Here is a 17,361-nt window from a genome sequence, read left to right as displayed (position 1 = left end):
TAATTAGAAGTACTTGAGGCTGCTATGTATGGTATTATTCAGCTTTGTGTTTACTTAACTATGTCGTATATATTATACAGTTGAAAGAACCTTCCCCATTGTGTAAATTTCAATAGACTAAATGGGCCCAGAGAGTCAAATGTGTTAACGTTACCCTATCACACTGCAACGCTAAATAGTTAAACAAGGTTTCTTGGAGATTTCTAGTACAGTCAGACCAGAGGCCTCAACCTGCTTAGTTCTATGTCCGCAAACACCATTCAAACCTTTTTAATTTTCATGAAAGAAGAACAAATAGTTAAAGCATTTGAAATGTGAAGTATAAAATGAGGATTTCATTTTAACAGTGTCACTTATTTCCTTTCCCTTTAGCTATAGAGAATTTTTATAAACAAAAAAAAGTCTGACAGTCTCTTAGGTGGTAATTTTCTTTTTTGTGGGAAGAGAAAATGTTAGTTGAGATGGTCTGGGGCTGTTGTTTAAGTCCCATCCTGTTTCCTAGCAGACAAAACAAGACACTAACACAGAAAACAGAAGGGAAAATAATAAGATACTTTTCTCTAGTAGCTTCCCAAGTATTGAAGTCAGACTGACTGGTCTGTAGTTCCCTGGCTTCTCCTTTCCGGTCTCCTGGGACCTTTCCTGTCATCCATGAGTTTGCAAATATTATTGCCAGTGGTTTTGAGATTTCTTCAGCTAATTCCTTCAGTACCCTCAGGTGAATAGCATCAGGACCCGCTGATGTGAATTCATTTAAACTGGTCAGAAGATCACTGACATGTTCTTTACGTATCCCGATCTGCATCCCTCCCCCTTTATTGTTTATTGTAACTTTGCTAGTTGCCCGATCACGTTATTTTTTTTGTGAGAAGACCGAAGCAAAGTAGGCACAGAGCAGCTCTGCCTTCCTGTCATCTTCTGTTACCAGCTAACCTCCATTGAGCAGCACACCCACACCATCCTTGATCTTTTTTTTTCTTCTGACATATTTGAAGAACCCCTTCTTGTTGTCTCTAACATTCCTTGTTGGTATCGTGAGGGGAGATTGGCCATTGAAAAAGGTGAGGGATAACTTTTAGAACATTGATGAATTTTCAGGTGAATAACATGAGGAAAGTGGGTGTAACTGAATTTTGAATTATGTTCAGTAGATCTGTGCATTGTAGGGATTTGGAAGAGCTGTTGCCATGTGAGAGGTAAATGCAGATGCAATTTCTACATATGAAATGAGATGCAGGAAGCTGGCAGGGGGAGAATTGTAGGACTGAGTCACTTCTGGGGGAAAATTTGCAGGTGGTCAGTCAAAGTTTTACTACTTTTGTAGGGAAAATTGTGCAGCTTATGTCATCTACTGTCACCAAGGCAGCTTGCTGTGTATATATACTTTAACTACATATCATGGGTAAGAACATAAGAACCACCATACTGTGCCAGACCAAAGGTCCATCTAGCCCAGTATCCTGTCTTCCAACAGTGGCCAATGCCAAGTGCCCCAGAGGGAATGAACAGAACCGGTAATCATTAAGTGAAAAGAAAAGGAGGACTTGTGGCACCTTAGAGACTAACCAATTTATTTGAGCATGAGCTTTCGTGAGCTACAGCTCACTTCATTGGATGCATGCTGTGGAAATCCGATGAAGTGAGCTGTAGCTCACGAAAGCTCATGCTCAAATAAATTGGTTAGTCTCTAAGGTGCCACAAGTCCTCCTTTTCTTTTTGCGAATACAGACTAACACGGCTGTTACTCTGAAACCAATCATTAAGTGATCCATCCTGTTGCCCATTCCCTGCTTCAGGCAAACAGAGGCTAGGGATACCATCCCTGCACATCCTGGCTAATAGCCATTGATAGACCTGTCCTCCATGAACTTACCTAGTTCTTTTTTGAACCCTGTGATCGTCTTGGCCTTCACAACATCCTCTGGCAAGGAGTTCCACAGGTTGTGCGTTGTGTGAAAAAATACTTCCTTTTGTTTGTTTTAAACATGCTGCCTATTAATTTCATTTGGTGACCCCTAGTTCATGTGTTATGAGAAGGAGGAAATAACACTTCCTTATTTATTTTCTCCACACCAGTCATGATTTTATAGACCTCTAGCATATCCCAGCCTTAGTCGTCTCTTTTCCAAGCTGAAAAGTCCCATCTTATTAATCTCTCTTCACACGGAAGCTGTTCTATATCCCTAATCATTTTTGTTGCCCTTTTCTGAATCTCTTCTGGTTCCAATATATATTTTTTGAGATGGGGCGACCACAGCTGCACACAGTACTGAAGATGTGGGCATACATGGATTTATATAGAAGCAATATGATATTTTCTGTCTTATTATCTAACCCTTTCTTAATCATTTCCAACATTCTGTTTGTTTGACTGCTGCTGCACATTGAGGGGATGTTTTCAGAGAACTATCCACAATGACTCCAAGATCACTTTCTTGAGTGGTAACAGCTAATTTAGACCCCATCATTTTATATATGTAGTTGGGATTATGTTTTCCAATGGGCATTACTTTGCATTTATCAACATTGAATTTCATCTGCCATTGTGTTGCCCAGTCACCCAGTTTGTTAGGTCCTTTTGTAGCTCTTCACAGTCTGCTTGGGACTTAACTATCTTGAGGAGTTTTGTATCATCTGCAGATTTTGCGACCTCACTGTTACCCCTTTTCCCAGATCATTTATGAATATGTTGAATAGGACTGGTCCAGTACAGACCCCTGGGAGACACCACTATTTACCTCTCTCCATTCTGAAAACTGACCATTTATTCCTAGCCTTCATTTCCTATCTTTTATCCAGTTACCAATCCATGAAAGAACCTTCCTCCTTTTCCCGTGATAGCTTACTTTGCTTAAGAGCCTTTGCTGAGGGAACTTGTCAAAGGCTTTCTGAAAATCTAAGTACACTATATCCACTGGATCCCCCTTGTCCACATGCTCGTTGACCCCCGTCAAAGAATTCTCGTAGATTGGTGAGGTATGATTTCCCTTTACAAAATCCATGTTGACTTTTCCCCAACAAATTTTGTTCAGATATTTGTCTGACAATTTTGTTCTTTACTATAGTTTCAACCAGCTTGCCCAGTCCTGAAGTCAGGCATACCGGCCTGTAATTGCCGAGATCACCTCTGGAGCCCTTTTGAAAAATTGGTGTCACATTAGCTATCCTCCAGTCATTTGGTACAGAAGTTGATTGAATGATAGATTACAAAGTAGTTAGTAGTTCTGCAATTTTACATTTGAGTTCCTTCAGAACACTTGGGTATCTGTGGATCACAGATGATATCTGTTGATCACAGAGAATAAAGAAGAGTATCTTAATCTATGATTCTGAAAATTCAATCTAGAGTTAATGTAATTTTGCACTTATGATTGTAAGTTGTTAAATAATAAACCTGATTCCAGATGGTTTAAAGGGTATTGTATAAAGCTTTGTTGGCTTATATAATCAGTTCTTGTCTTGTAGACTTCTGTCACATCACTCTCATGCTCTTATTTCCCCACTCTAGTTTGTCCAAAATGGTGCTGTAATTTTTTTTTCTCGCCCAGTGATCTGATCCTGATGCCTCTTTTCTTTTTAATCCCTCCACTGACTTGTCTATCATGCAAAGATCAAATGTCTTTTCCTTACCTGTAGGCATCACAACTCCATTCCAGCCTATATCTTGGAATTTATTATGTCCACCAAACCCCTCAGTTATGCCCATGACTGCAGCATTGATGCCTCACTAATTCTTCTTCCACTCTTCTCCATACTTATTTCCAGTCACTTTCAGTTTGCTAAGCCTTCACCCCTTCTCCTTGGTCATGTATCTCCTTTGACTTACCTCTTCCAGATTTCACATAAGAAATGAGCCTGTACTATTACAAAATACAAATAATGATAACTTTATTCACCAAGTGCTTCCATTTAAGTGAATGTTAATACCCACCTGAGTAAAGTTACTAATATTTGTAAGTGTTCACAGGATCTATACCACTAGAATGTAAATTATTGGCGTAGGGACTTTTTGTGTTATAGTACAGTGCCAAGAACAGTGTGTTTGATTGTATTAATAATTTAAAAAATAGTCTTACCTTAAAACCTGGCTTAGTATATAAAAATGTTCAAACTTGGAAGTTATAAATAAGTTCTTCTTTCCGTATGTTTGTATGCATAATTGCCATTGACAGTAGGCATTATTATGTAGAGGAAAACAAACCCCAGAGTATATGTATCGGTCATGTACCGTTAGGTTTTTCAAAAGCTTTTCATACAAAAAAAAAAAAAGCTTTGTTTCAACCTCTTGAATAAATCTGCATTTCATTAAAATCACAAAATTATTTCTCTCCTTCATTGTTTAAAAAAACATAAATGTAATGGATACATACAAAAGCAGAAAATTTAAAAGGCAGTTTTCTTTCTTTCTTTCTTTCTTTTTCTTTCTCTCTCTCTCTCTCTCTCTCTCAAATCAACAACCTACGAACGCAGTTCAACATTTTAAAGCTGAGATACCTAAAGTAATGCACCTAAATCCATATTTAAACACCCAAATAAGAGGCCTGATTTTCAAAGGTTCTGAACATTCATACCTTCCATTGATTTCAGTATTATCAGTGAAAATGTTAAGAAAAATTGTTTTTGCACATAGAAGAGGCAGGGATTCATCCTATTGTGTAGGGAGGGCACCAAATTTTGAAATAGGCAGCATACAGCTAAACTGTGTTACAAATTATGCTACAGTGAAGAATATATAAGTATAAGCCATATAAGTAGGGGTTTTTTTCTTCAGAAGAGTGAAGCTAAGGCGAGCAACTTTATTGCAAGGAAATATCTTGAACTTTCTTAATATAGTCATTAATCAGAGAGAAGAAAGATTGGTAATTTCACAGTACAGGTAATTTAAAAATAAACTTTTGGTTTTAATGCAAAACCCTGCTTTTGCATTGGCTGACACTCATTAAGAACCAATCAGAATATACAGCTTTGCATACTGCATGTTTGAGGGAAAAAATGCAGTGATTATTTAAAATGGGTACAACTAATCACAGTGAGGAAATTGTGTAATTGAGAAAAAAAAAATATTGCACAATGAACTAGTATCCCTGTCCTGTGATTATCTGATACAATTCCATTTCAGAATTATATGTGCGCTATTGGTATAAAAAAATCTTTTACAAATAAGCGTTTCTTACCAGTTTTTCTTTATTGAGATGTTGAGCGAATGAATATATTATATTTTAGTCTCAGCAGAAAACCTGGAGAAGAACCTGAGGCAGATGGAAAGGCAGCTTCAACAGCTTGAGAAGGATTTGAAGATCTTTCCCCCTCCTGATGATATCCATGACAAGTTTGTGACAAAGATGTCTATATCCTTTTGACAGTTAAATATCTTATGAGGGCTTGTCTAACGTTTACTTAACACTTCAAATTTATTTGCAGAACCTTTGTCTAGTTTGCAGCATTCATATTTTAAAACATTAACTCTCCTTTCCTCAAAGACTAAGTATACAGAACAATCAAAAAAATGACCTGTAATGCATAATATGGAAACAACATTGCCAAATGGCAATGATTCTGAATTTTTTACATAAAAACATAGAAAACTTTTTTACTGAGTGAAAAGGTGAATGTATTACAATAAGAGTATTAAAAACTAATTTTATAAGGAGCGTGGTAAGCCATGTTTTATTTCACCTTGAATATAGAACATAGAAATACGAGAGGGCCATTCCAGTTAGATGTGTTTTGTTCTCTTCAAGTTGTATATTACCACTGGGATTCTGTCCACTATTGTATAGGTGGCCTGCAAAGTTTGTTGATAGTCTCAGCTTATGAAACTCATCCATGAAGACAGCTTCTGCCTCATTTGTTTTTGACAAAACTCCTTTTTTTCATGTTTTTTAGTTAAAAGTAATGGCTCTGATTCTTTCTCTTCCCCTTAGGGGAAAACTTGGCTCTAGTAGTGGATCCACTTCTTCCTGCCTTCTGATGTCCATGTTCTATTATATACGTCTTATCTCTGTAGCTGCTCTCTTTGCCTCCCTCCCAAGTGCCATAAGGGAAACAGCTGGCAAGAAAGCAGGAGGAGGAAGGAAGAGAAAGAGACAACTACTTTCAATCACAACAGCAACCCCTTGCAATCAAAGTGCAAAAATTGAGGAGAAACACCTTTTGCACTCCTAATTTCCTCTTCTGAGTTGGGGGTAAGTAATCCTAGTGAAGCCTTATGTCTTCCGGTCTTCTCTCCCACACTAAGTAGTAGCAAGGAAACTGTGCAGAAAGTAGTTTTTCTTCAAGTGTTTGCGCATGTCGATTCTTTCTATGTGTGTGTGTGCCCATGTGCAGTTGTCGGAGATTTTTGCCCTAGCGGCATCTATAGGGTCGAGTGTAGCACGCTCTTGAGTGCCACACTCATGTGTTGGTATATTAGGTGCTGCCGACCCTATGCTTTCTCAGTTCCTTCTTACCGCCCATGATGGTTGATCAGAGTGTCTTGTCTTGCATTGCAAGAGTGTTAGCGGTTCTTACAGTCAATTGTTCTGTTTCCTTTGTTGTTAGTTGATAGGTACTTAGTTAGATCTTTAAGTTAAGTGTTAGAGTACTTGTTTAGGAGTTAGAGTCCTGGCTAGGACTTCACCCCAGAGTGGGGCAAGTCCCGTTCCCCAGGCTTTAAGCCATGTTCATCGTGCAGCTGACACTGCAGGAAAAGGGGGCTTTGGACAACGTGCCCGCCTCGGAGCTGCTCAGGTGTACCACTGCAGTTGGACCCTCTAGTCCAGCCAGGGACCCGCCTCCAACTCCTGGGAGCAGCAGGGGGTCCCGGCCCTTAGTAGGGTCATCTGTGCCTCAAGTGGGCGTGGTGGCCAAAGAGGAAGAAGGGCGACCGGCACCGCAGATGTCAAGCCAGGCAACGGACCCAGCCAAGGCCCCGGCATCTACGGGCAAGCCGGTTATGGGACTGCCCCCTAAAGCAGCAGAACATCTCTCATCGCCGGACTGCAGGCGCTGGTCTCCATCACCACAGCCTCGGACCCTGGCACTACAGCCTCAATCCCCGATTAGAAGACACAGGTCCCTGACGCTAGTGTCTCCACTTGCAAAGCATGGGACACCTGAGTTGTGACATCGATCCTCGTACCCATGGCACCGTCGGGCTTCCCACCAGAGTTCACTACGGCACAGATCACCATTGCTTATGCGGTCGCCCTCCCCCAGCTCCCCCTCCTCTTTTCCCGATGCGGGATCGTTCCTGGTCGTGGCACTGGTCGCCGATGGGGGTCAGTTTACAGACTCAGGCATCTATGGCGCCACCCTGGTCACCAGAAGGACAGTGGTCTGAGCCTGAAGGAGAGTTCAGCCCCTTGCCTATAAAAGGCGAATCGCCATCAGCCTTCAAGACTGGTGTGGTTCCTGTGGCGGCAGCGTGGAGGCAGGGTCAATGGCTCGCTCAGTGCCAGTACTGGAACCTGTGGGGTGTACCTGTTATGCCAGTCCCATACTCGCACCGTTCCTCCCAGGCTGCACTGGACAAGCTGCAGCTGGCACCCGAGTCGGAGCACGGTGCCGAATCCAATGCAGGGGTGACACAGTGGACCCCCACGCTGAAGGATCCATCCCCAAATGAGCAAGGGGAAGCAGCCCCTCCCCCTGCCATGCAGTCATATTCGTCATCATCGGACGAAGTGGTGGCGGGCCCCTCGTAAACGAGCTGCGCCCCTCTCCTTCCCTTGACAACTTCATGGAGCACCAGGCCCTGCTCAAAAGGGTAGCTGCCAACCGGAACTTGGAGGTCGAGAAGCTAGCGGAGGAGTCTGATGACCTCTTTAATATTATATCCTCCTTCACCCACAGCCAACCCTATAGATACTGCTAAAGCAAAAATCTCTGACTGTGTACACACACCTAGAATGGAATGGACATAAGCAACACTTCTCGAAGAACAGTTACGAAAAGGTAGGTAACTGTTTTTTCATCACTCCGTTTGTGCAAGGGTTCATTCAGAGGTTCAAGGGCAAGAAAGACAGCACTGCAAGGCTCCTCTGGTCAGCCATTCACTTTAAACTGATAGAGGATGGGAAGCATTTGTTTCCGTCTAAAAAAAACTCACATTAGTTGGAAGTTTCTGTTAAAGTGATAAACACTGAAATAGTTAACTGTGTTGACAATTATAACATCATTTATGCTTTGGAGTTAACCATGGAGATAAGTGGCATATTTCACACCTTCTCAGAGCTACTGTTTCAGTGTCTGAAGACTCAAGGGATAACACTGCTTCCATTCCCATTCAGAAGAGTTTCCCCCACAGCAATAAGAGTGAGAATAATTTTAAGTGAAAAGTCAATGTACAGAAATGTTTTGTTGGAAGTGCTGGCTTTATGCAACAAATGGGTTTGGTGTTAGATACTTGTGGTGGATAGGGAATATGTGACATATACAACGTGGCAAGAGGAAAACAAGCAATCAGAATGTGAGAATTATTGAGCAAACAGGGAAATGGGGGAGGATTTTTATTTGTAAAACCTTTCCCTAGCAAATTTTAAATGGCATAGAATACTAAACAGGATTTTATATAGCTCCCATTATTATGGTGCTGAGCTCCTGAGAATAGACAAGCATGTGATGAAGTAGAATCATGCTACTTTTCTTTTGGTGGATTAATATTGATTATTCTTATAAAGGATTTATTTTAATGTATTTTGATACATTTATGTTAGATTATGAATATTTGATAAGTCATATATTAAAAAGCATTATCCTTGAGACCACTAATAATTTAGACACCAATGTGATTTTTACTACTCTGAGAGGCAATTAAAATAGTATATTGTAATAGGAGTAGCATATTCTTTGATTCCCTTAAGTCATATATATTTTGGGCTGTTTTAGTCTTGTTTGACTTTAGAATAAGTTTGTTGGTACAGAACATGTCATGACCATTTTTCCCAATTATTTTCCCATATTAGAATATCAAAATGTGACATTTTAACTGTTATTTTGATCAGTAAATACTGTTAACTGAAGTAGTTAGCCTCACCTATTAACTCTCGCCGTAGACAGGCAGTAATTTAGGAACAGTAGACATGCGTATGGTTTCTGGTAATGCCTGTGAGCACACTAATTAAAGAAGCTCACTTTCAGGAAAACAGGAGCTAAAATGAATTACTAAAGCAAAGGAGACTTGATGTAAAGGTTAGATAATTCTACGCAGCATGATGAAGTTTGGACCTATCTTTACTTTTATTTCTATGACAGAGGAAGTTGAATGATGCTGATGTCTTGAAAGGTATGCTGCTCATAAAAAGCAGCCAGCAGGAAATCTGAAACAGGAAGGATGGTGCTCTTTGGAAACAATTTTTCATCCCGAGTACAATTATGCTCCATGGACAAGCCAGCTATTACATCCTGTCACTAAATATCACAACCTAGAAGCCTCTAATGAACTGATTAGCATTCTTGTTTCTCTTGCAAGTCAGATATGTGCGCAGTTGGTGCACTTTATTATTGACAAAGTCTATAATTATAAATATTCCACTTATATATTGGATTGTGCTAGTTTGCTGCTCATTTTACATATATTAGTTTAATAGCAATTACAATCATTTATTAAAATGGTTTGTTTAATTAGGAATGTCAAAAGTCAGACTTAGAATATTAAATCCATTCATATATATGCTAGGAAAAAGGCAGACTGAGCAAACTGTTCTCATAATAGAGATTATATGGATTTGTAAAGAAGATTTTAAATAAATACTTGGTATTTTACCAGGGTTTAAATAATTAAGTCCTTCTAATTCTACATTTGTGGAAGGTTAGTAGGTTATGACTTTGTGTTATGGATGTATATTTCAGATATTTAATTCATTAACAATAATCTTTAAAATATTAAATTATTGTGTTGAACTTTTTAATAAATACTATATACTGGGTAGTTTTATAAAAATGCACAATTAACTATTTAAATGAGAAAATATTTTTAGATCTCAGTTTAGTGAACAGCAATTTGTGGTTTTTAAATGGGTATTTGCAGGTAAATTTGTGGATAAAGTATGCAGGTAAATATGCAAGTTAGAACACAAGTAGGTGTATGATTTCTTGATATGGGACTGTTACACAGTTTGGTATCAGACAAATTGTGTAGCATTTTTCTTGCATACTTTAGGAAAGAGTGCATATCTGAGGCAGTAAAGTTATGTTGGTTGCTGTATATGTACATGCATTTGTTGTGGCATTGTCATACATACATGGATAGATATTAGAGCTGGATGAGTAATGGAAAAAAGCTTGAAAATATTGCAGAATTCATCAGATAAAGTCTTTGACAAATTATTTGATAAATCCTGGTAGGTACACATTTAGCAAGCATAGGGTTTGTATTCATTTTGTGCAATATTATAAACAAATATGAAAGATTCTGTGTCGTGCAATAATGGAAATTGCAACTGCGTATCCCACAGCTTAATATGGTTCTTTATCGCCTGAACCATGAATGGGTTAGACCTTTTCATGGGCCTTAATAGAAAAGCCTCGTTACTTAAAACTCTCATTTTTACTATAGGGACAAACTCTCAAGCCTGTAGAATTTTGCAAAATGGAATTAGGCGTGCCCATACTATGCAATCATTTAATTTTACTCTGGTTGCACACAACCAGGTCCATATGTAGATTATGTACCATTAGTATATACAGGTAGGGTTATGACTGACTGGAGTAAAATCAGTTTACGCAGAAACTGATGAAGATGTATTCAATGTAGTACAGATTTGGATCTTTCTTCACTTTGTGCAGGGTAACAGCTCTGGACCATTGGTTTGTTTGTTTGGGGTTTTTTTTGGTCATAATACCCTGCATTATATTATTAATAGTCCTTTATATAGTACCATAAATTTACACTGTTCTGTATAAACATAGGCCAATCCTGTAATTCACGCATGCAGGTACAGCAGTGTTCCCAGGTGCCATGAATTGCAAGATCAGAGCCATAGAGTTCTGAAGTTCTGCTACCACTGCTGATCGTCCCAATTCTGCATCATTATCCTGGTCAACCACTCAGTGCTAATCGGCTGAGCCCAGAAGTGGCAGTCCACTGAATGAAGCCACTCCAGAAAAAGTTCATGTACAGAAACTGCTCGGTTTCATCCTCCTCTTCCTGCCTGTACCACTGCAGCACCACCATACCTGTCTCCCAAGTCATCCAGTTGTGTGATTGCCAATGCATGTGCATTAGCTTGCTTGTATTAATGGCTCAGGCTCATGGTGTTCAGCAGTTTGAAAATGGCACGGGCTCATGAATTACTGGATGACAAGAGAAGAATCATGGGAATTTATAGTTTGACCCCAAGTGCCAGAATTCCAGTGCCTTTTTGGTGGGTATCTGACAGAGCCCCACAAGAAAAATCCCTGAATGCAAAGCATCTATTAGCAGAACGTTGCTCCATAGGTTGTCCGTCCAGAATGCTGTATGGTTATTTTGAGAAAGTGTTGGATGCAGTGATTCAAAAAGGAAGTAGCTTAAGTCCACACAAACAAAGGAGTGTGGACTTACTCTTTCAGAATAGTTATTCCTGAATAGTTAAAGTGGAAGCCTATATTCTGAAAAAACTTTCCCATTTAGACAAGTTCTAATCAAGGCAAGATGAGAGAGGATAACAGTTCAGCTAAGGGAGGGTCTGGTTATTATCTGTGAGAACTGTGTAGGAACAATTCCAGGAAGACATGATCTTAAGAGCGGATTTGAAGAATAAAGAAAACAACTTTGCAGAGAAAAACATGGAAACTGTTTAAGTACAGGAGGAAGTATGGGTGAAGGAAGCATTGAGGAGAGATGTTTAGGAGGAACTGTGAACAGGGATATTTGAGAAGCTTGATTCAACAAAGTGCTTAAGTCCCATTGTAGTCAATGAATCTTAGGTAAACTTTAACATATGCTTAAGTGCTGCTACTGCACATAGTGATGGACTTAAACCATGTTTACATAAGCATATGCATAAATACTTTGCTGAATTGGACTCTCTGAGCAGAAATTGTATTGGAGTATGCTGGGAAGAGAAACTGGTTTCTCGGGAGAACATTGGTTTTAATGGTTCAAAGTTCTGTCTGCTCTCATGGTAAAAAGATGGAACTGATCAACTGCCTAAACCTATTTTAATTGGTTCAAATATTTTGTAGGATGTTTTGATCTTTTGGGGATTAGTGTGTACTACTTTTCCTCAGTACTGAAAATCTTGGTTAACTACTTAAAGTGCTCATTAAGTATTAAGAAATCTCTTTTTGTAAGTGAAGTAACTAGGATAAAAATTTGGCAGTGAAATTTAAATAATTCTCTATAAAACACATTTGTTATATAGTAATTGCATCTTAATAGCATCTCATCTGAGTTTCTGTGTAAAATAGCACTTTTTAAATAATATGCATTAATTAATAAAAAAACAAATTGCCAGTTCAATTAACTGGATAGATCCATTGGATAAATCTAGAGAGAGTCTACATGATGGTTCATTAATATATCTAATGGTTCAGAACTTAAACCCACAAAAGTCAGAAGCTTCAAAATTATGGCTTGCACAGTAACACACTCTTTAAAAAGTACCATAGTACTCGTGTGTGTGTGAGAGAGAGGAGGAGGGGGGGTGAATGTTCATATAAACTGATACAATCTGTATAGTGGATAAAAAAAATGAAGAGGGTTGAGGGAAGGCATTGTATATCAAAAGTACTGACAATGCTGGTGAACTACCGGACAATGAGAAGTATAGTTATGAAGTTCTGTAGGACACAAATAGACACAAGGACACAAATAGAAATGACAGGATTAAGGGGAAACTGAAAAAATTCTAGGCTAACTTTGAGTGCAGAAATCTACAAGATATGATGCAAAAAGAAAGATAGGGTATAAAACAAACCTTAATTAAGTAATTGCTTAACTGAGTACCAGTACCATCTTTTGTAAGTTTTTCTTTTAATTTTGATTGCTTAACTAATGAAAAGGACTTGAGTGTTAAATTTAGTTTAAAAGAATTTTATTAAATACCCTTCACAATCACACCTAATAGTTTAGGATATAAGAAGACAAAAATAATATTGGACTATGGTTTGGTCAACATAAACGAGAAAACAGGTCAACTCTGGTGTTGCTAAGGCAACGGGGTGGTACAGGAACAGGGAGAATTCAAAGCTAAAGCACAAGACAATTTAGTCTGTTACTTATATGCCAACTCACCAGAGTTTCTCTCCCAACAGTTCTATAGACGTCAACCCTTTTAACCTACTTCCTCACAGATTATATTAGCCCCAGGATCTGACTCACATTCCCAACTATCTAACATAAACTCCTATATTTATGGCAGACTGTTTAGACGAAATGCAATTTGAGGATTCTTCTACGCTTCTGTCTTATGTCTATGCACCTAGAGCTTGACAGGCAATATGAAACCCTTAACTATAGTAGACACATGTACCGTGTTCCACTATCTTACTTAAAAAGAAAAGGAGTACTTGTGGCACCTTAGAGACTAACAAATTTATTTGAGCATAAGCTTTCGTGAGCTGAGGTGCCACAAGTACTCCTTTTCTTTTTGCGGATACAGACTAACACGGCTGCTACTCTGAAAACTATCTTACTTTAACAACGGTAACTTGTTTAACTTCTAAGCTACTGTACAAAATCTTGATTGGAACCTGTTATAAAACAAGGAGAGACACTGCAATTGGGGCTTATTTTCCAGTCTGTTTGTGCAACACATATTGTTGCACCAGCTTGTGTAAGACAAGTTAGGCTGTAACTGTTGGTACAGTGATCTTGGGGAATATCTCAAACACCGTCTGGTTTGCTCCAGTCTGCAACTTATCTCCACGAGCCCCTTTTTTTTAATGCATTCCTTGGCCAACTTTGAAATTTTGCTTGCTCATGTTGCAGTTTCTCCATCCGCACCTTGCTCACTTTTGAAATGTCCAGTTTAAAGTTAGTATAATGTATACAAGGTCCCTCCATGTTCTTTGATGCCTTTTAAACTTGTTTTAACAGTCCATTATACAAAGCTAAGTTGCTTTAAGACCTGTTAGTCTCGAGCAGGCTGGAACAGCTGTATAAATCTTCTTGTTTTAACTACAGTGGTGGGGCATTTGCACTGATCTGAGTCTGTTCATTATTAATACAACAGTTACATTTCTAATTATTCCACTTGTAATCAAATGTCCTTATAAACACACTACTTGGTTTCAGTTCCTTTATTTACTACCTTTTTTAGCCCTGGTGTATTTCACTAACTTGATAGCATAAACCTGGTTCACTTCAAATATTAGTCTTACTTCTACTATTACTTTACTTGTCACTAAATTAGAATCATAGAATATTAGGGTTGGAAGAGACCTCAGGAAGTCATCTAGTCCAATCCCCTGCTCAAAGCAGGACCAACACCAAGTAAATCATCCCAGCCAAGGCTTTGTCAGGCCAGGCCTTAAAAACCTCTAAGGATGGATATTCCACCACCTCCTTAGGTAACCCATTCCAGTTCTTCACCACCCTATTCGTGAAATAGTGATTCCAAATATCCAACCTAGACCTCCCCAACAGCAACTTGAGACCATTGCTTCTTTTTCTGTCATCTGCCACCACTGAAAACAGCCTAGCTCCATCCTCTTTGGAACCCTCCTTCAGATAATTGAAGGCTGCTATCAAATCCCCCCTCACTCTTCTCTTCTGCAGACTAAATAACCCCAGTTCCCTGAGCCTCTCCTTGTAAGTCATGTGCCCCAGCCCCCTAATCATATTCGTTGCCTTCCGCTGGACTGTCTCCAATTTGTCCAATCCCTTCTGTAGTGGGGGGACCAAAACTGGATGCAATACTCCAGGTGTGGCCTCACCAGTGCCAAATAGAGGGAAATAATGATTTCCCTCAATCTGCTGGCAATGCTCCTACTAATACAGCCCAATATGCCATTGGCCTTCTTGGCAACAAGGGCACACTGCTGACTCATATCCAGCTTCTCATCCACTGTAATCCCCCGGTCCTTTTCTGCAGAACTGCGGCTTAGCCAGTCGGTCCCCAGCCTATAGCGGTGCATGGGATTCTTCCTTCCTAAGTGTAGAACTCTGCACTTGTCCTTGTTGAACCTCATCAGATTTATTATGGCCCAATCCTCCAATTTGTCTAGGTCACTCTGGACCCTATCCCTACCTTCCAGCATATCCACCTCTCCCCGCATTTTAGTGTCATCTGAGAACTTGCTGAGGGTGCAATTAATCCCATCATCCAGATCATTAATAAAAATGTTGAACAAAACCGGCCCCAGGACCGACCCTTGGGGCACTCTGATACCAGCTGCCAACTAGACATCGAGCCGTTGATCACTTTCATAAATCAATATGAATGCAATCCCTTTTTTTTTTTAACAGGATTGCCCATGAGGTTAAACCTGTCATTAAAGGTTACAGTATTTTGCCCAAAGCTGTATTGCTTGTAGTTGACTTCCTTTTGATACATATAACTTCTTTTAATCATAATATTAGATTCCATCAAGCTCCCTGTTTTTCATGACTGTATCTGGCACATCATATAATAACTTAATGTTTGATATCATTTTTTTAATTAATTCATTCACAGATGAGGGAAGGGGGGAAGAAAGGGAACTTTATTCAGCTGTACCAAATTACACTCTTGTGAAAAGCTCCAGAGACTCTGTTTTCTCAGACACTCTGAAGAAATCTTACCATTAGATCTTGAGTTTTCTCTCTCAGCCCTCTGTCCTATCTTTTTTAAACAGCCTTGATGCCTGGGCAATTATTAAATAGTAGTAACTCATAACTTTGGGGCCTTTCTTCTTACATCTCTCCTCCCCTCTCCCCTTTTGATAGGGAGATAGACTTTGGACCATATCCATTTCAAAAGAGGAACTACTGACTAATGCTGCAGAACAATTTCATTGTATACAAAAAAATGACTATACCATTACTCTATTCTATTAAATTAAAAAAGCCGCATTTAGCTTTTCCTAGGCAAGTGAGTAATTCTTATATAGAAAACATTGCTTAAACATATTTTCTACGTAAAATAGCCTTAATTAAAGCTTGTATTATTGCTAACACCAGAAGAAAATTATGCTCATGAAAGTTTTGTAAGCATCAACTTTATAGGCATGTTTCCAGTATCAACCATCAGTATCATTGGTAGGTAAACTTTTAAGCCAACCAAAGTTGTTCTTCTAGCCCTTGCTCATGTTGATTCCATTCTAGGTGTGTGCATGCCCACATGCACAGTCGTCAGAGATTTTTGCCTTAGCAGTATCCACAGGGTTGGCTATGGCGCCCCCTTGAGTGCCGCACTCATGCACTGGAATATTAGGTGCCGCCAACCCTATGCCCTCTCAATTCCTTTCTGCCTCCCGTGACGGTTGGTCGAAGTGCCTCATCTTGCACTGCAGGAGCATTAGGGGTTCTTTACAGCCCATTGTCTATCTTCTTTGTATATAGTTTGTAGGTACTTAGTTCATCATTAAGTTAAGTGTTAGATTAGTTTGGTAGTTAGAGTCCCAGTTGGGACTTCACCCCAGAGTGGGGCATGCCCAGTTCTTCAGGCTTCAAACCATGATTGTCATGCAACAGGCCGGTGCCTATTAGTGACCCCCCACAACATCTGTTTGAAGTGCTTAGGAGAGTCCCGTGAAAAGGACAAGTGCACAATCTGTAAAAACTTTTGCCCTAGAACCCAAAAGGAATGGGATATCTGCTGGAGGGCCCTACTCATGGAGGCTACGCTTCGTCCTGCGTCAGAGCCCTCCCGCTCTGACCCAGCACCTTGGCATCGGTACAGAGTGCACTGCCAGCACCAGGGTCTGCCTGGCACTGTTCCCCATTGCTGGTGCCTAAGAAGCAGCAAAAGAAAAGCCCCCGGCACCACAGGGCAAAGGGGCTTCAAGCAAAGGACCTATGACAGGCCATGTGCCCACTCCAGGGTTTCATGGGAGTACCACTGCAGTCTGAGCCCCCAACCTGGCCAAGGATCCGACTCCAACTCCCGGGAACGGCAAGGGACCTGGCTTCTCCTACAGCCCTCATTTCCCAAGCAGGCCAACTGGCACTGCAAACGCCGTGCTTCACTCAGCCAAGACCCCAGCACCTAAGGGCAAGCCGGTCTTGGGACCGCCCCGTAGGGCAGTGGATCACCCTCGGTCCCTGGACAGCAGGTGTAGATCCCCATCTCCGCAGCCTAGGACCACGGCACCGCACCCTCAATCTCCGGTCAGAAGGTCCAGGTCCCCAACGCCATGCTCTCCCCTATGAGGCATGGGACACCAGAGTTGAGGTGCTGGTCCCTGTACCCTGGTCTCCAAGACATCAGTCCCCACCCGGGGCGGAATCGCTCCGTATCACATCACCGGTCTCCA

General features: G+C 40.2%; 1 protein-coding gene across 3 annotated transcripts in view; it reads left to right on the top strand.

Moving 5' to 3' along the window:
• Window positions 1-17,361, top strand: part of DIAPH3 (diaphanous related formin 3) — a 528,591-nt gene that overhangs the window by 341,722 nt on the left and 169,508 nt on the right. For all 3 annotated transcript variants that reach the window (XM_043533700.1, XM_043533705.1, XM_043533707.1), the window contains one exon: window positions 5,224-5,348. In XM_043533700.1, coding sequence (XP_043389635.1) covers window positions 5,224-5,348 — 125 coding nt within the window. The remainder of the gene's footprint in view (window positions 1-5,223; window positions 5,349-17,361) is intronic.

The sequence above is a fragment of the Chelonia mydas genome, chromosome 1 (assembly GCF_015237465.2).
Source record: "Chelonia mydas isolate rCheMyd1 chromosome 1, rCheMyd1.pri.v2, whole genome shotgun sequence".
NCBI classification, from domain to species: domain Eukaryota; kingdom Metazoa; phylum Chordata; order Testudines; family Cheloniidae; genus Chelonia; species Chelonia mydas.
This window is presented reverse-complemented; position numbering and strand designations above follow the sequence as displayed.